The sequence below is a fragment of the Helianthus annuus genome, chromosome 9, assembly GCF_002127325.2.
Source record: "Helianthus annuus cultivar XRQ/B chromosome 9, HanXRQr2.0-SUNRISE, whole genome shotgun sequence".
Classification (NCBI taxonomy): domain Eukaryota; kingdom Viridiplantae; phylum Streptophyta; class Magnoliopsida; order Asterales; family Asteraceae; genus Helianthus; species Helianthus annuus.
In genome coordinates this window covers 155,465,698-155,485,615 of record NC_035441.2, presented here as the reverse complement: position 1 = coordinate 155,485,615, position 19,918 = coordinate 155,465,698, and the positions used below count along the sequence as shown (strand labels likewise).

General features: G+C 34.9%; 3 protein-coding genes across 3 annotated transcripts; 2 read left to right on the top strand and 1 right to left on the bottom strand.

Annotated features, from left to right (window-relative positions):
• Nucleotides 1-3,210: 3,210 nt before the first annotated feature.
• LOC110876587 lies at nt 3,211-4,327 on the top strand. Its single transcript, XM_022124755.1, has 2 exons — nt 3,211-3,464; nt 3,619-4,327. The coding sequence occupies exons 1-2, from the start codon at nt 3,211-3,213 to the stop codon at nt 4,325-4,327; spliced, it is 963 nt and encodes a 320-aa protein (XP_021980447.1).
• Nucleotides 4,328-11,846: 7,519 nt separating this feature from the next.
• On the top strand, nt 11,847-15,057 carry LOC110879180 (uncharacterized protein C9orf85 homolog). Its single transcript, XM_022127603.2, has 6 exons — nt 11,847-12,081; nt 12,167-12,219; nt 12,319-12,382; nt 12,741-12,783; nt 12,874-12,921; nt 14,685-15,057. The coding sequence occupies exons 1-6, from the start codon at nt 11,873-11,875 to the stop codon at nt 14,859-14,861; spliced, it is 594 nt and encodes a 197-aa protein (XP_021983295.1). The 5' UTR covers nt 11,847-11,872; the 3' UTR covers nt 14,862-15,057.
• Nucleotides 15,058-15,956: 899 nt separating this feature from the next.
• On the bottom strand, nt 15,957-18,923 carry LOC110879179 (solute carrier family 25 member 44). Its single transcript, XM_022127602.2, has 6 exons — nt 18,475-18,923; nt 17,964-18,345; nt 17,678-17,874; nt 17,455-17,599; nt 16,731-16,884; nt 15,957-16,286 (listed from the first exon to the last, which is right to left on the bottom strand). Exons 1-6 carry the CDS (start codon nt 18,768-18,770, stop codon nt 16,261-16,263), a joined length of 1,200 nt encoding a protein of 399 aa, XP_021983294.1. The 5' UTR covers nt 18,771-18,923; the 3' UTR covers nt 15,957-16,260.
• Between the last annotated feature and the right edge of the window lie 995 nt (nt 18,924-19,918).

Below are 19,918 nucleotides of genomic sequence, written 5' to 3'. Positions count from 1 at the left end.
ATTATTATACTTAACCAAAATCGAGGTTATCGATTAGTCTATTTTATTAACCGATCAGTTTTCAGTTAGTCGGTTTGGTTTATTCAGTTAGATTGACAGTTTTTTGTTTGATTCATTTAATTTCAATTAATAGCCAAAACCAAACTTGGGCTAAAAATTGATTAGAAATACATGAAATTTATTTAGGTATATATGCATGAAATGGATGTATAGGTACATGAAATGAAGGGTATAAATACATAAAATGTGGGTATAAATATGAAATAAATGAACCGAAGGTATAAAAGCTAAAAATATATGAAAATATAAATGGTTAGGTTCAGTTAATTTTGGTTAAATGAGGATATAAAAAATTGATAACTGTTTTTTGTTAATTCGGGTTTCGGTTAATCAGTTTTCAGCTAACTCAATTTTTGGTTGATTTCAATGGTGGTGGTGGTGTGTGTGTGTGGTGTATCTCCAATGATGGTGGTGGTGATGTCACAGGTGGTGGCGGTGGTGATGTCACAGGTGGTGGCGGTGGTGGACTTAGGCGGTGGCGATGGTGGACTTTGGCGGCAACGCTGGTGGTGTTTGTAGATCCGGCTTGGTGGTGGTCACATCAGTGATGGTGGACTTGTGGTGGTGTTGTGATGAGTTTAGAGAGAGAGATAGAGGGTGGTGGTGTAGCTCCGATGATGGTGGTAGTGGTGATGCCACAAGCGGTGGCGGTGGTGGACTTGGGCAGTGGTTGTTTTATTTTTAGAGATAGAGAATTTAAAGAGGATGAAATAAGTTGATATATTATTTTTTGGGTTTTATTTATTAAATATTGAAATAAAAGCGTGAAATGATCATAATACCTTCATGTGACTAGATTAAATTGAAAATTTTAACTTAGTACGAAAGACGAAATATGTAATAAGTTTTCCAAATAAATGACTGTGGTTGTAATTATTGAAGTTAAGGAGCATCCATTGCAACCCGATTCCGATACAAATATAAAGAACAAAAAGTGTAATTTACCCAAATATAAAAAAGCCATTATGTTGAAAAAAAGATACAATTATCATATTGTGCCTTGCATATGTTTCTTTTCATATAACCGACTTTTCACAATTCCAATCGCTCACTTGGATTGATAATCTCATCTACTCAAACTTTCAAGTCCAATTATATTGGGCTTCTTCTATTAGTCAGACCCAAATATTTCATGATGAAATGTAGTTTACAGTTAACCAACTCATAACCGACCCACTCTAACAATTATAATTGAGTAAACAAAACCTATCTGTTTTGGTTATGCTTATCTGTTAACCAATATCTCGGCCATTTTAACCAGAAATGGCCCATACACATTCCTAATTTCTACTTTTCTCATACAAATAAAACATCCCTAGTAAAAAACCTAACAATGTGTTTTGAATAATTATATGTATAAGCACTTCGATTAATTTTGGTCATGCCAAAAATTATAAAAAATAAAAAGTCGAACCTGTTATGAATTATTACTTATTTATTATATGACTATCCATATACTTAACTCCCATCCCTCCATATACTTAACCCCCATTTTGTAAGCTTATAAATAGAGGCATATGTTATTCATTTTAAACATCAATAAAATATCCATTCCCCAATCTCCCTTTCTTATCTCCATAATGTTAGTAGGCTAGTTGTTTAAAACACGTTATCAGTATGACTTGTTTTTGGAGTTGGATCAAATTATCACAAGGTAAATTAAATTATTATTTTTTTCATTGTTCTTCATGCTTTTAAACATATATTTTGATTCATACAATATTGTTCTCGTAAATTTGTTTTCTTCTCCCTTAAATCTCACATAATAATCCATAGTTTACTTATTTATATTTATTGTTTATTAATATGTTTATACAAATTCACAATAAAAGGATGTTGATTCATGTTTATTATAAACTAAGCTGACCAAAGGTTCTACAAAACATATAGTGATATTTATGATTTCTCAATATTCAAGATTATATTTAGATCAGAATCAAACACAATCAAAAGTATCCACACGTTGTAAGAAAAATAAATTTATATTATTGAATGAGTTTCCAATGTTATTTTAACAGGTAGGTGCGGAGTTCATCACAATGAAGCACTGTTAATTGTTAAATAAAGAATATATAATTTTTACTCTAAAATTTAACTAAAAAGGTTTTAATAAAAGTTTTTTTTATTCTTTCAACTACATTTTCTATAAAATAAATTATACTCTATCACCAAAGGTTCTACAAAACTACAAAATTTATTGATATTTTTCCATAATTGATTAATCCATTAACATTGTTGTTAATTAAAGTTGAGTTATATATTAATTTATTCGAATAATATGCTTTTGTTGGATAGTAACTGATATAGATTGATGGTTTATCATCTATTCAATCAATCTTAAGGTAATATGATAATGTTAGAGTCATATCTCGTTCATTGGATAATTTGTTTCTTATGGTTATATCGTCTTATGGTTTCCCAATTAATAAAACTTATTTTATGTTGTCATTTAAAATAATTAATAATTTCGGTATAGTATGTACCTTGTGGATGGATTAAATCAAGAAACAAAACAATGTTTGATAGTTCACATGTTTCTAGCGGCCTTCTTCTCTCCGCCTTGGAGAGTCGGAGGTTTTCACGTGTGCTAATAAAAGTCACATTTCAAAAAAAAAAATACACTAATGTTAAATATGAAAAAGTAATGCAATATTGCTCAATTAAAGAATATAATTTCATTTTTTTCCGGTTTCTTTTAATATGTTTTATTAAATGATAATGAATTTGATAAATATGGGCTTTTAACCCCTTTGGTTTTCTTATCTCCATTAAACATTACTTTTATACCAATCATGATGAGATAAAATTAGGATATGATATAACAGTTTATAATCTAGTTTATAATCTGATGATATTTGTTAGGCTTTTAGCACTAATTACGTTAACTCATGTGTTTTATATATTTAGTTGTCTAGACTTATAATAAGTTGGTAAAACTTTGTTTTGTCATTTTTATATAAATAAAGGTTTTTTTTTTCTTTTATTGTAATACAATATCAATAAACTATATAAATAGCCTAAAATACATAATTATCTTATTTATCTTGTTTTATTTATAGTGAGTAATTGTTATTACAAATTATATTGTTATTGGTTTATAATTTGAATAACATACATTAATCCATGTGTATTTCTTTAATATAGTTAATCATGTCGAATCTTGCAAAGCTTGAGTTTATGGCTTTAGACATCACTGGAAAAAATTATTTGTCATGGGCTTTGGATGCTGAAATCCATCTAAATGCCAATAACCTTGGGGATACAATTAAAGAAGGAAATAAAACGAGTACCCAAGATAAAGCAAAGGCAATGATTTTCTTATGCCACCATATTCATGAGTCATTGAAAAATGAATATCTCAGTATCAAAGATCCAATCGTCCTATGGACCAATTTAAAAGAAAGGTATGACCATCAGAAAACAGTAATATTACCAAGAGCTCGTTATGAATGGATTAATTTAAGGTTGCAAGACTTTAAGTCTATAAGTGAGTATAACTCAGCAATGTTTAGAATCACGTCACAATTAATTCTATGTGGTGAAAATATTACTGATAAGGAGATGTTGGAAAAAAACATTTTCCACCTTTCACGCCTCAAACATTGTCTTGCAACAACAATATCGTGAAAGGGGTTTCACCAAATACAGTGACTTAATATCATGTTTGCTTGTGGCTGAGCAAAATAATAAGCTACTAATGAAAAACCATCAAACTCGTTCGGTTGGTACAACTCCATTCCCAGAAGTGAATGTGGCAACATATAATGACCAAAGTGGAAGTCACGGACGTGGTCGTGGCTATCAACGTGGGCGTGGTCATGGTCGTGGTCGTGGTCATGGACGTGGTCGTGGACATACATATGGTCGGGGGAATTATCATGGTGTTCAATTCAAAAACAAAAGAACCCACCAGAAGTTGCATGATAATGAAAAGAAATCCGATGATGAAAGAGGTAAAAAGAAAAGTGGAACCTCATCGAATACATGCTATCGATGTGGTGGTAACAACCACTGGGCTGGTACATGTCGTACAGCCAGACACTTGGTAGAGCTTTACCAACAATCTATAAAAGACAAACAAAAAGGAATAGAGACAAATTTCTCATATGAAGATGGAAATGTTGATGTCCCAAGTGGTGAAAAGGACCATACTAATGCAACTAATCTGGATTATGATGATTTCCTTATCGAGCAAGCTAGTTTGGATTCTGGTGATATCGTGGCTGATACAAACCAGTTGGATGCTTGCAATTTTCCCTACGCGTGAATGATTATACTTAAAATTATGCTATTTCCTTGATGTTTTATTAAGACATTTTGTTTGGGATTTTGTTATGTTTTGTTTTGAAGTGTTTTGGGGCACTTTATGGAATGTTATGTTTGAACTATATTATACTTTTATTTATGAAGCTTTGTTTTGTTTTGAAGCATATGGAGTATTCAACTAAACTTCATATTAATGGTGAAGATGTATGTCTAATAGACAATGCTACTACACATACAATCCTAAAGAAAAGGGATTATTTCTCTAGTTTAACAATGAAAGAGGCAAGCGTTGGTACTATATATGGTAAAACAAAATTAATTGAAGGCTTTGGAGAAGCATATGTAGTTCTATAAAGTGGAACTTTGCTCAAAATTAACAATGCCTTATTTTCCTCACTATCTCAAAGAAATCTGGTAAGCTTTAAAGATATTCGTCTAAATGGATATCATCTTGAGACTACATGTGAAGGACATGATGAGTACCTTCAAATCACAAATATTATTTCGGGAAAAAAAAACACATATTCCCGAAAAAACACATATTAGAGAAGTTACGCGCATTTGCCTCTGGTTTGTATTGTACCAAAATTGGTGCAGTTGAATCAAATGCAATCATAAACCAAAAGTTTATAGACCGAGAAAATTTTATCATTTAGCATGACCGGTTAGGCCATCCCGGATCAATAATGATGCGAAAAATTATAGAAAATTCATGTGGTCACTCTTTGAAGAACCAGAAGATTCTTCAATCTAAGGATATTACATGTGTTGCATGCTCACAAGGGAAGTTAATCACTCGCCCATCACCAGTTAAGGTAGGGACAGAATCCTTGAGTTTTTTAGAAAGAATACATGGGGATATATGTGGACCTATACACCCTCCCAGTGGACCATTTAGATACTTTATGGTCTTAATTGATGCATCAACTAGGTGGTCACATGTGAGTTTACTATCAAGTCGTAATATGGCATTTGCACGACTACTTGCTCAATTAATAAGGTTAAGAGCACATTTTCCAGATTATCCCATAAAGAAAATTCGGTTGTACAATGCTGGGGAATTTACATCCCAAACCTTCAATGATTACTGCATGTCTATTGGCATACGTGTAGAGCATCCAGTACCTCATGTACATACGCAAAATGGACTTGCTGAATCGCTTATCAAGCGACTTCAAATGGTTGCAAGACCAATGATTATGAAATCAAAACTACCAGCATCTGCCTAGGGGCATGCAATTTTACGTGCAGCAACACTAATTCGCATCAGGCCAAAGAGTTATCACACTTCCTCTCCATTAAAGTTGGTTTTTGGTCAGGAACCAAATATTTCCCATCTAAGGATTTTTGGTTGTGCTGTATATGTTCCTATCGCTCCATCACAACGCACAAAGATGGGACCTCAAAGGAGGTTAGGAATATATGTTGGGTATGAATCACCATCGATCATTAAGTATTTAGAGCCATCAAGGTGATTTATTTACAGCTCGATTTGGTGATTGTCATTTTGTTGAAACAACATTCCCAACATTAGGGGCAGACGAAAAGCAGCTGAAAAATAATAATATAATTTGGAATGAATTATCACTATCTCATCTTGATCCTCGAACTAAAGAGTGTGAACAAGAAGTTCAAAGAATAATTCATTTACAAACATTAGCAAATCAAGTACTAGATGCATTCACTGACCCAAAGAGAGTGACTAAGTCACACATACCAGCTGCTAATGCTCCAGTAAAAATAAGTGTCCCAGAAGGACAACAACATGTTGGAAGTGAGTCTAATGCATGCCTCAAATGTGGTAGACCAATCGGTTCTAAAGATAAAAATCCTCGAAAGAAAAAAGGAGCAAATAATGGAGATGGTCCAGTCGAGGTAATGATAACGCCAAGAAAAGAGTCTCCTAAAGAGACACTAGACATGATGGTTCCAGAAGAACCTCAGGTACCTGGAAACGAATAGATCTCAATAAATTATATCATGTCTAGAAAGGTATTGAACCGAAATGAAATCGACGTCGATGACAGTTTTTCATATAAAATAGCGCTAGAAGTAATGGAAAATAATGAGGATCAAGAACCAAAATCTGTTGAGGAATGTAAACAAAGAAATGATTGGCCAAATTGGATGTAACGCCCCAAAATCTGAATGTTAATATTTGTCGGATGTTCCTTTATGACACGTCATGAAATAAATAACTAGGCTATTTAACATAGTTAAGGGTATGGTCAAAAGTATTAAGTAATGAAAGGTAGTGTCATTTATGTTTTAAAGGAAAACCCGAGGGGCTAAAGTGGAAACAACTGAAAGTTGTTTACTAATTAAAAGAACAACACACACACACAAACACACATACGTGTGTGTTCGTGAAGCTTCAGGAGCTCTCAAGAACTCCAAACCCTAAACATGAAAGATCATCCAAATTGAAAGGCTAAATGATGCTTAAATCTATAACCGAGCATGGATTAATGATCACCAACATGAGGAGATCATAAGGTATGTTTTAAATTTAAGATTGGTGATCATGGGTGAAGTGGGTTATGCTCTAATCCGTGAGATAATATGAAACTGATTATGTATAAGGGTTAGAAACATCATATAGAACATGGGTTATGTAAGATTTGGGTTAATTTGATGTTTATATGTGAAACCCATTTGGTTATGGTGATGATAACAACTTGAATGATCACCCATGTCCAATTCTTGCTTAATATTGATGTATTTTGGCATGCATGGTAGATTCTTGTTAGAGGAATTGAAAGAAATGTGATTCTAGTATGTTTAATGATTATGTAGAAATGATTCATGATGATTAGAAGGAAGAATTTTGGTGAATTATGTATGAGGTTAGAAGGATATGCATGAATTAGTTGTACATTAAGCTTAGATGGTAGTACGCACACAAGGTGTTTGATGAAATGCCTAAATGACAATAATATGTGAAATTCGTACCATACGCTTGAATGATGTGATGAATATATATGGAATGTTTGATCGTATTAGTTTCAACTTAAGAATGGTTATGGAACGAATGAGAATCATAGAAAAGAGTAAACTTAATTGATATCGGCGTTAACTATAAAGATGTTGATATGAACGGAATCGTATGTATATGTGTATATGTAACTATTTGATTATGCGGCCAAATATGTCCTACAAAATGAGTATGAAGCATAGATGGCATAATGACTATATTCTAACATGTTAATTTGTGAATGAATGTGTGTCCAAGTTGGAAGTTGAAATGCTTGATAGTTGACTTTCTGGAAAGTCAACAATGGTAGGAATGTTGTGAGGTAGATCTCTTATCATAAACGTACGGTTTAGGGAGTCAAAGTGATGCACGAAATATTTATAGCAAGATATGTAATGGCGTGTTTATATTATGCGAGTAGAAAGGATCTCATTGTTAATCTATGCTATGAGTTGCAAGAAATCCATTAATGAAAGTCAATTGTTGAGCATAGATTTATTGTGATTGATGCTTTGTGTGGCCTTGTTTACTAACAAGGGTATCAATGTATGGTCATGTAAGGATAGATAGCATGTCTACGGGCTCAAGCACGGAGGCTAATGGGTCAAAAGAAAGCATGGAACCTATGCTTGAACTTGGACGCTCAAGGTAAGTGATTTCCGTAATCACTTCTTAGTTCAAGTAAGTAATAAAGTGTTGAAATTAATTAAACATGATGTTTGAGGTTAAATATGTAGGAAAGTCTTTCGTCGTAAATGATGGGATTAAGGTTGACCAAAATGCCCTTGATGGGTATTTTGGGCAAACGATCTTAATAAGTAGTTTAGAAGCAAGTTATTGATTAGTGTAATGTCTTGGACAAGTATGGAAGCGAAGAGTATGGTCTTGGTATGTTATAAACCATTTAACGCGCAAATACCCTTAACGGGTCAACACTAAGTATATGAACGATAATGTGTTAAGAGGATGCTAAATGTCTAAGAACTTATTATTTTATGATAGATGTCACTGATATTATTAGGTTTATAAGAGTTTATGGTAAAACAAACAAGTTACGTTGATGAATGCATGAACGGGTCGAATTGTGGGTAAGAGGGTAATAAGCCGATAGCGCGTAAGTTAAGATTTTCCTTAAGGCGGTTATGGGATTTTAAGTTCATTTGATAGGATGTGAATTTACAAGCATGTAGGAAGAAATGGGAGGTTAAACGGGTAAACGGTTCGAAAGTTACGTGCGTTTTAGTGCGTACGGACGACGAAACGAACCTGCAGAAAACTGCAAAAAAAGAAACTAGAGGGCGTCGCCGACGGGTAGGGGGCCTAAAGGTGGGATCCTAAAGAATATGTAGTAATAGGGTACCTAAAGGTGGGATCCTAAAGAATATGTAGTAATATGGTACCTAAAGGTGGGATCCTAAAGAATATGTAGTAATATGGTACCTAAAGGTGGGATCCTAAAGAATATGTAGTAATATGGTACCTAAAGGTGGGATCCTAAAGAATATGTAGTAATATGGTACCTAAAGGTGGGATCCTAAAGAATATGTAGTAATAGGGTACCTAAAGGTGGGATCCTAAAGAATATGTAGTAATATGGTACCTAAAGGTGGGATCCTAAAGAATATGTAGTAATATGGTACCTAAAGGTGGGATCCTAAAGAATATGTAGTAATATGGTACCTAAATGTGGGATTCTAAGTTAAGAATTTCCTTAAGTAGATACGTATGAAGGTATGTATGTATGTATGTAGGTGTGTATGTAGGTAGTATGTGCATGTGTATATATATATCCAAGTGAGTATGTACGAAAGTGTGTGCACGTATGTAGGGTTGTGAGAAGGCATGTAATAGGTATGCATGTAGACATGTATGCGTGTATGTATGTAGGTATGCACGTATGTAGGAACGTACGTATGAATGTAGGTACGTAGATTTGTAAGTAGTTATGTGTGAACGGATGCACATATGTGAGTATGTATGAAAGTATATACGCATGTATTCAATGAAATTGAGTATTGACGATAATAATAGTGTGCCTTGTGAACGAAGTGTAACGCAGGTACAATGAGAAAGTCTCACCACGGAATGTACGATCAGATGGAAAGCTGGGATGTAAAGAGTTAACGGAACAAAAAGTAAACGTGAATAAATCTTGTATGTTTATAATGCGTACTAATGTTATGAATTTAATGTGGTGAGCGCAGGTAGTACGAGTCACGCGGATCATCAAGGAACAAAGATCGAGGATCGAGTCACTAGTGAGATTGTACGGGAACGTTGATGTATATAATGTAGTAAACATAAGCTATGTTTTTACTTAGTAAATAAGTCGATTGATGGATTTATGTGAAAGAGTTATGTTAAAGTTAATTTTTGAATAAGTTAAGGTGTTTATAATGAAAGAAAGTTTATGGCTTGAACTTCCGCTGCGACTTATAGTCAAATACGTATTAGGGCCTTACATTGGAAAGACGCAATTAAGGCAGAATTAGATTCCCTCAATAAACGAGAAGTTTTTGGACAAGTAGTTCCTATACCTAAAGGTGTAAAGCCTGTCGGATATAAGTGGGTCTTTGTGCGAAAACGCAATGAGAAAAATGAAATCGTACGATACAAGGCACGATTAGTAGCATAAGGATTTTCGCAAAGACCTGGGATTGATTATGAGGAGACATATTCTCCGGTGATGGATGCGACAACTTTTCGTTATCTTGTTAGTCTGGTAATACACGAAGGGATTGATCTGCGCCGAATGGATGTTGTGACAGCCTACCTTTATGGCTCACTTGATACTGATATTTACATGAAACTCCCTGAATGATTCAAATTACCAAACTCATGTACATCTAGTTCTCGAGAACATCTTTCAATTAAATTAAACAAATCATTATATGGGCTAAAACAATCTGGGCGTATGTGGTATAATCGCCTTAGTGAATATTTGTTGAAAGAAGGTTACAAAAATGATTCAATATGCCCGTGTATCTTCATAAAAAGGTCAGAATCTGAATATGTTATAATTGCTGTATACGTTGATGACTTGAATATAATTGGAACGCCAAGTGAGCTCCAAAAGGCGGTTGAATGCTTGAAAAGAGAATTTGAAATGAAAGACCTTGGAAAGACAAAATTTTGTCTTGGGTTACAAATCGAACACCTCAAGGGTGGAATCCTTGTACATCAACAAAACTACATAGAAAAGTTACTTAGAAAGTTTTATATGGAAAAATCACATCCATTGAGTACCCCAATGGTTGTAAGATCTCTTGATGTCAAGAAAGACCCATTCTGACCTCCGAACGATGGAAAGGAAATTATTGGTCCAGAAGTACCATATTTAAGTGCAATTGGTGCACTAATGTTTCTTGCTAGTCATACACGACCAGATATATCATTTTCTGTAAATTTATTGGCAAGATATAGTTCATGCCCTACGAAGAGGCATTGGAACGGGGTAAAACAAATATTTCGATACCTTCAAGGTACAAAAGATATGGGGTTGTATTTTACTAACCAATCGACAACAAGTTTGGTTGGTTTTGCAGATGCAGGGTATTTGTCTGATCCTCACACTGGACGATCTCAAACTGGATATTTATTCACAAGTAGAGGCACTGTTATCTCATGGCGTTCTATAAAGCAAACCATCACAGCCACATCCTCTAACCATGCAGAAATATTGGCGATTCATGAAGCTAGTCAAGAATGTGTTTGGTTAAGAAGTATAATACAACACATTCGTGGGTCTTGTGATATTTCTACGAGAGATGAGGGACCGACAATTTTACATGAAGACAACACAGCGTGCATTGCTCAACCTAAGGAAGGATACATCAAATGTGACAGAACGAAGCACATTTTACCAAAGTTTTTTTTCACACATGATTTGCAAAAGAATGGAGATATCACTGTCCAACAAGTTCGTTCTAGCGACAATTTGGCAGACTCGTTTACTAAAGCACTTCTGACCTCTACATTCAAGAAACTGGTTCATGGGATCGGGATGCGTCGACTCAATGAGCTTAAATCATCAAGGGGAGAATAATACGCACTGCACTCTTTTTCCCTTAGATGTGGTTTTATCCCACTGGGTTTTCCTGGCAAGGTTTTTAACGAGGCAGCGTCACCAAGCGTATTATAAGAATAATATATTATTTTGTCACGTGGATAGTCAAGGGGGAGTGTTATGAATTATTACTTATTTATTATATGACTATCCATATACTTAACTTCCATCCCTCCATATACTTAACCCCCATTTTGTAAGCCTATAAATAGAGGCATATGTTATTCATTTTAAACATCAATAAAATATCCATTCCCCAATCTCCCTTTCTTATCTCCATAATGTTAGTAGGCTAGTTGTTTAAAACTTTCGGTTAATCGGTTTAACCAGAACATCAGTTAATTGTGCGGTTTGGTTGATCCGGTTATTTACTTGCTCCTACTCTAGTCTATACTCGTACATTAGGGACCGAAAATGAACAAACACAACAATTTAGGGGCAATCCAAAACCTTATTTTAGGTTTAATAACAACACTTTACACTTCCATGTTTCACAGCACCTCAAGATGAGCAGCAGACCGCGAACCGGACCGCCGAAACACGCAAATAAGTACGCGTGGAAACCCAACGCCGGCGTCAAAATTAACGAAACCGAAGTCGGAGGTCGGTTCAGGCCGTTATCAGATATCACCGGAGTCTGCCCTAAATGTAAAGATCAGATTGAATGGAAACGCAAATACGGCAAATATAAACCCCTCAGTGAACCCGCCAAATGGTATTAATAATAACAATTGTTCTGTTTTAATTTCAGTTATGTGTTTAGATTAGATTATGAACTGTTTTTAATGATTTTGTTGCAGTCAGAAATGTACTAAACGTGCTGTTCGTCAAGCGTATCATAATCTTTGCAATGGTTAGGGTTTTATTTAATAAATACCGGTTTTTTGTGTGTATTATTGTTTTTCAATTGTTTTTTTTTTTTTGGGTCTAATGATTGTAATATAAATTGCAGCTTGTGCCAAGGAGCATAATGTGTGTGCTAAATGTTCGTGCCATGTTGACCGAATTGTTGGAAGGTTTGACGATTTATTGTGTTATCTCGATGTCTAGTTATAAAGTAAACGTTGTTTAAAGTTGTATGTAGTTCTGTAAACGACCAGAACGTTCAACGAACCGTTTGGCAGAAAGTTTGTTTACATTTGCTCGTTTGATTAATTAAATGAACGAACACAAACAACTAGGGCTCCGCTGTCCGGTTTGGCTCGGTTACGGCTCTAGTTGTATATGTGTGTAGATAGCATAGCACAAATTTTGTTGCTAGTCGGAATGATGACGAACACAATATTGTTTTTTGAAAGGGCTGATGAATAGTAATTTTGGATGATGGTTTGAGCTTGTGAGTGATGACTGATCTGTAGAAATTTATTTTTGCAGAGATATTACTGAAGTAGAGGCTGAGCAGAAAATGCTTCAAGCGGTTTGTTCTGACCTTATAAGTTTGTTAATGGTTGTGTTGATCATCTTAAGTGGTGCTTTTTATATTGATAAATTATTGTTTTTGTTTTAGGCTATTAGTAATGCCCGAGAGAGAGACAAGAGATCCTTGCTCCGTGCGGTAAGTTCGTTCGTTATTTCTCTTCCAGTTTTTTGTATCATTTACTAGATAGAGTAAGCAAAAGTCTTATAATTCTAATGATGGGAATTGGAAAAGAAAAGTTAAGGATAAAGTAGTGTTAAATACTCACTCAATTTGACTGTCCTGGTAATATTATACACAAATATTGTTTCTTCTCATTGTTAGAAACTATATGTAATAAAGTTACTAGCTGGTTTTAGCAGATTAGAAGTTAGAATATGAAGGAACTGAAGCTACAAAGAAAACTATATCTTCACGAGGGGCTCCTTTCGTTAGATGGGATACACTTGAAGTAGTTAAATATACTAAGTATCAGTAATGAATAATGATAGAACAGATGAAACTTGTGAACTATCAATACTTACAAAGATTAAAAAAAAGTAAACTATCAATACTAGTTGATAAAATTTCTTAAAGATTTTTCTTATTATGTGGTTCAGCTGTGTAAAAATGGATATACCAGATACAATATCCTGGAAGTGGTAGATTGTATAAATTCATCTTAATAATGATACAACAGAGGAATCGTGTCATCTATCAATACTAGCTAACAAAATGAATTTGTTTTACGTATTTGAGAAATAGTCCAGTCTTGTAAAAAAAGGTTTTTGTTTGGCTCAGTGACTTGCTAGGCACATTCTTCTGAAATCAAAAGCTAATTTCAAGCCCTAGCCCATAGTTGCTAATGGCGAATAGTGACAAATAGCGATAAGGTACCTATATGCTACATATCAAATAGCGATAAATAGCGGGCACTATTTTATAAATAGCAATACACTAGAAAAGAATTTGTATGTATATTATATCAAGATACTCTCATATATATGCTATTTTACATGTATATTTACCAAAAACCTAAAATTCAACTATTTTATAGCTATATTTAATCGCTATTATATTTAAAAAATAGAGTAAATTTCTGTTTTCGTCCCTGAGGTTTGTCAATTTTAACTAGTTTAATCCAAAAATCTAATTTATAACAAATCCAGCCCTGAAGTTTGCATTTCTTAACGCTTTTCATCCCTAAGGGTTGCTTTTTCATTTAATTCTTAGGGATGAAAAGCGTTAAGAAATGCAAACCTTAGGGATGAAAAGCGTTAAGAAATGCAACCTTAGGGATGGTTTTGTTATAAATTAGATTTTTGGACTAAACTAGTTAAAATGGACAAACCTCAGGGACGAAAACAGAAATTTACTCTAAAAAATAAAAATGATAACTAAAATCCCGCTATTATTTATGGCTACATACCTTGTAGCGACCTTCGACCTCTACGCTATGCTATTCGCTATAGCGACCGCTATTGACAACTATGCCCTAGCCTCTAGCGATTTTGGTGATCCTTCCTACATCTGGTTTCTACCGTCTGCTCCTCTGTGTTTCAACCTCCATTGTTACTGTTCTATCCCGTCCGCCAATGGATTCATTCTCCTCTGTGTTTTCCTTAATTAGATAATTATTGAAACACTAAATATTAACAAATATTTTTTTTCTAACAATTTGGACAGTTTCCCGTTCGACCCAACCAAAGGTCCAAAACTGACTTGTCTAAAAGTACTCATGTTGTTTTGAACTGTTACTGAACCTGCCTGACCAATATATTTTGCCACCCCTTGACTGGTTATGATGATAATGAACTAATATCCAAAAATATTACAATGTAGAGGAATTTTTTACCATAATAAGAAGCTATTCTGTCATGTGGATTAAAGGCTAAATGTTGTTGATTCTTGTTATGCTACAGATGAACAAAGGAAAATCTCAAACAAAAGAAAAGGAACAAGACCAAGACCCAACTGATGGTCAACACAAGGCTGGTGATTTGTTTAAAGCTGGATCACTGGAAGCATACGCAGGCACAGCCAGAGACGATGAAGATGAGGATGCAAGTGATGACGAGGCCCAAGTAGTAGTCAACTGAAAATGTTCTTAGTATGAATTTGAATCTGGTTTTTGATTAATCACTATTTTGCATTCAGTCAACATATATTGGTAGTGACAGCGTGGTGTTTTGAGTTCGTCTTTGTTTTGCGTGCGTGGTTGTATGCCTAATACAGTGAAAAGCTCCATTTTTGTTCTCTTTGTCAGGGCGGTTTACTAATCTTGTTTCGGCTTGAGTACTCGATTTTAGATTCTTGTTAAAAGTATTATTTGATGGCATTTAAAGTTGATTACAGCAGAGTTTTCCTTTCTGTAAGTTCTAAGTTGAAATGATATGTGTGATAATTATCTAACCTAGTTTTTGGGTTAAATAATGAGACTGTGAGAGTATTGATAAATGATACATGCACGCCACGGTACCCCTAATTGTATATCCCGTCGATTAACAATGCCATTGTGTTGCTTTTTTCTTCGATGTGTAACACCTATGGAGACACCGATGTCCCACAAATTCTACAATCGAATGGAGCTAACACTCGATGTATAAGGATGTGTGATCAAGGTCACCACAGCTGAACCCTTCTACCATCTTCACTTGTAAAGATGCAACATAGCTCTAGCTAAGATGAGCAACAACAATGAAGATGTTAGTTATCACTGTGAGATAATAAACTCGAAGCAAGTATCCAATTGTTGGCTCTCGCGCTACTTAAACAAACTATATTTGAGAAAATAATAGATTATTGGATTGAAAATATTAAATGCTTGAAGTTGTGTGCTTTCTCTGTTTTTTGTTGCTATATTGCACTGGTCCAGCATTAATCAGTGACCTGTGTGTCCGATTTCGTGGATGTGTTCTTCGTTTGTAGGTTAAATACCTGGTTTTCTCTTCCTTACTACCATGAGTGTCATTGCGAGTTTCTTTTCTCATCTTTGGATCAAAATCAAACAAAAGTTGTACCTAAATCTCAGTCAAAACCTTAACTAATAAATTCTTTTGGTCTCTAAGGTTCGAGACACCTTGGGGATACACAAGGCGACTTTTATGAGAAACAATAGACTGAAAAGAAAACTGATCATCGGTCTCAAAGGTTCGAGAACACCAACATTAAAAAAAAGGCAGAAGTACAAAAAATGTCTAAAAAAATCAAGAAACATCTATTAATATTGATGTTCCAAAGTGAGATTACAAAAATACAGCCTTGAATGAATTCAATTCTAGCAAGTCAAAAATGGTTAAAAGAATGAAATGTACGAATCATACATTTGATTTTATGTGATCTAGTTTCTACTCGTCATGTAAACCGAGAGAGCCTCGTGCCATCTGACACTATTTCTGTATCTGTATAAATGCATCTTGACAAATAAGAACCACAAAAGTATCGAATAGTAATTGAACAAACACCGTCTACGGAAGCAGGTTGTTGGTGAAGAATAATCTACAAATCTTGAGCGCAGATCCGTTCTACAAATCATGAAGAAACGATAAACGTTAGCACACGAGCAGCAAATGAAAGAACATATGATATCAAACTAAGTAATTATATTGAATCATACTCCTATCTCATGAGCATTCTAAGTATCGACTTAGCATATAGTTTACTTAAAATATTTGTTTTAAAATACAATCTTGTGAACTCAATCAATTAAATATCGACATACTTTCCAAAATGTTCCGAGTTGGAACATGTATTGCCAATTTTTATGTGCTGTCATTATTATGCACACAACTTTTGCAACCGAATGAATCTTACAAGTGGTGATGTGGCGCCATGTGACCTTTTGCTGACATGGCAACATGATGTTTATATGAGGTGGTTATTATCTAGTTTTGGCTATCATGATGTTTATATTGATGATTACTTTAATACAAATAACAAACTTTAGCATAAGAAGAAAGGCTTCTTACTCAGATATTCATATGCGAGTATCATGGATGTTCCCCATGCTGACATGCTAAAAAACCTCGGACCGATTCCTTTATAAAAACCTTTCCAGCCATCTTCTGCAATCAATGTTTTGATAACTTGGCGTGCAGAGGGTCGCTTGTCATGTTCCATTACCTTGTACAAACAATATTAATTAGCTCTAATCCTTTAATTTAGAAAATTATTAAAACTGTGATAATATAGTTTACGAAACATATTTGAAACATTAACCGAGTTCTAAAAAATCTTTAAAAATGGAAAGGAAAGTGGTTGCAGATCAGCCCAAAGTCCCAAACCGACCCATTTCAGTATGCACTAAATTTACCCGTCTAATCTACAACATACACCACACACAAATTACATCATTTGGTTGGGCCCATGGTTATAGAATGATGTATTTGTCAAATATCTGAAATACCCTTTGATGACCAAAACAGTAAGAGAACCTTCTAGAACAAAAATCAATATCCTCAACAGTATGACTGACGACAAAGACAAATACATGATTGTAACTACAAAAGTTGCAAAAGAAGAAAATACTGAAATTTTCTGGAGACATCCTAAATGGAAAGTAATCCATGGGACTTAGGGAGAACACAATTCCTTTTTTTTAACACAAATTTTATATTCTGTCTCTGTCATGGAAATATGGAATCATATAGCAATAGTTTCAATAACAATATTTAATGAAAATATAAGATGAACCTGTAGTCGGGTCTTTATAGTGTCAAGTGGAGTTGTAATTAAGGATGCTGCAGCCGCAGCAGATATTCCTCCAGCACCTTGAACCATAACTATTGTCCCCTGGCTAGGAATAGATCCATCGCCGTCATTTCCATGACCTAACATACTACATAAAACATGCGCGTTTATATAATGCTAGAAATTACAAACTGAAAAAAAAAAGGAAAGAACAAAAGCTCTTCACCTCCATATAACGCGTTGACTGGAACCATAGCTGGCCCACCAAACGGCACTAGAAGGTGAATACGTCATGACAGACAGACCAAATCCTCTGTAAAGCCCTCTGATACCATCTTGTTTCAGCACTTTACGGGCAACATCCAGGCCACCATTATAGCTAGCGTGGCCCGAATATCCTTGAACCATCAACCTTTGACTAATCTGTTGACTTTCAACATTTAGGAATTCCACACATACACATAAGATTTGAACATTATAATTGAACAAACAACCAAACAAAGAAGCCATACCACATCAATCGGAACAAAGACACCTTGAGAGCAAAGCGAGGCAGCCATTCCAGCAATCCCATTAGCAATAGCAGCTTTCGTAGGCTCAGAAAGCTTAAACGGTTCAACAATATTAAAAGCCGCCACTTTCGTAGTCTCCAACGCCGTCATAAATATAACTCGTGCAGGAATCGCCCCTGTGATGACCGTCCCAAACCCTCGGTACAACCCTGGGATACCTTCTGCTTTCAATAACCCTCTAATAACCGCATACGCACTCTTCTCCACAGAATCTTTCGTTGTAACCTGCATACGAGTCTTTACGACGGATATAGGGTACAATCCAACCGTAAGCCCGGTGAATATCCCGGCTCCGGTGACATAAAACTTAGTTTTATCAAGCCTGCATAATAAGGAATAAATTTGAGCTTGTATAATCAACTAATCGGTTAATCACAAGAATGGCAACAAGAGATCATTATTAGACCTAAAAAGGAATGAATATAAAAGAGTGCATAATGAAATTGCTTACTTGTCCCAATTGATTTCGGTTTGAGCAAAATATCCTGTTTCGGAACGAGCAGTATCCATTATGTTGATCAAATGGTGGGAGATTAATAAGTATTTGGAAGAATTGAAGACGAATGAAACCCTAACAATGGCCTGAAAAGATATATATATATTTTTCTTCTGATAACGAACAAGGAGGTGGCTGTTAGGGTTTCTTAAAAATAAAATCGAATGAATTAAAACAAAATCAAATCGGCTGGTTTTATGATATGGAGAGAAAAAGAGGGAGAAGAAAATGGTCCAAAAGAAGAGGAGCATGTGAAATATAGGGGGAGGGAGGAGGCAAAAATCAACTGTCAAAAGCGCTTGGCGATAGTTTTGTTTATCGGTCCATATGCTGCGGCTCCGAAATTTTTTGTGGCTTTGACCGGTGGCTGGTCAAAGGGATGACAAAATGCTGGGGTGGGGAATATGAGAGGAGAAGAAAGATGGTCTTAGTTTTATAACTTTTTTTTTTTTTTTGGCCGGCTACTACTTGTCACTCGTTGTGCAACTATAAAAGCAGAAGCAGAACTCTTTGGTGGGACAAAAATCCGGGTGGGCTTGAAATTTGAACTGACAACCTCGCACAAAGCCTAACTCAAATCTTGCATTGTCTTAATCCCACTAGAGAAATCAAACCTCCTACCACTAGGCCACAACACATAAGTGGTGGATTTGTAATCTTTTATACCTAAATATCTTTTCTAACCTTGTTTTTTTATCGACAAACTCGCGTAACAACTAAATTTACATATAATAAAAATAGAATGGAATGAATAGTGATTTAACTATTATAATAATATATATATTTTTATTGATTTTATTATCTTTTTTATTTTTAAGTTTGATAAGTTTGATAAGTTTGTGTTAACTGGTATTGATATCGAAAATGCTGGTACAGTTATCGGTACATGAAGGTAAAATCGACACCAGCCTGGTACAGAAAACGCCAAAAGTCGGTATCGAATTGATTTTGAAAATCTTTTAGTTCGGAAATTCGGTACTGCTACCCAGTACCATTTGCTCATCCCTGATCACGTGCACCGTACGAACAACAACGGTATCGTGCAACTTTTTTTGGTTGATTTTCTTCAAACTTTTAATGATTTCTTTTTTTCATTTCATGGGTAGGGATGAGCTCGGTGCCAACCAATATCGAATCAGTACTGGTACCGAAAATACCAGTTATGGTACCGGTATATGAAGGTAAAAACCGGTAAAAATCGTACCGAATTGGTATTTAAGATCTTTCGGTTCGAGAAATTCGGTACCGATACCCAGTATCATTTGCTCATCTCTGACCACATGTTTCATATGAACAACATCATTCCATATAAATTTTTTTGTTGATTTTCTTTTGGTTATCTTTTAGTGTTTTTTTCTATAGTTTCTTTTTATTCTTGTCAGCGGCCGTGCGCAACGCG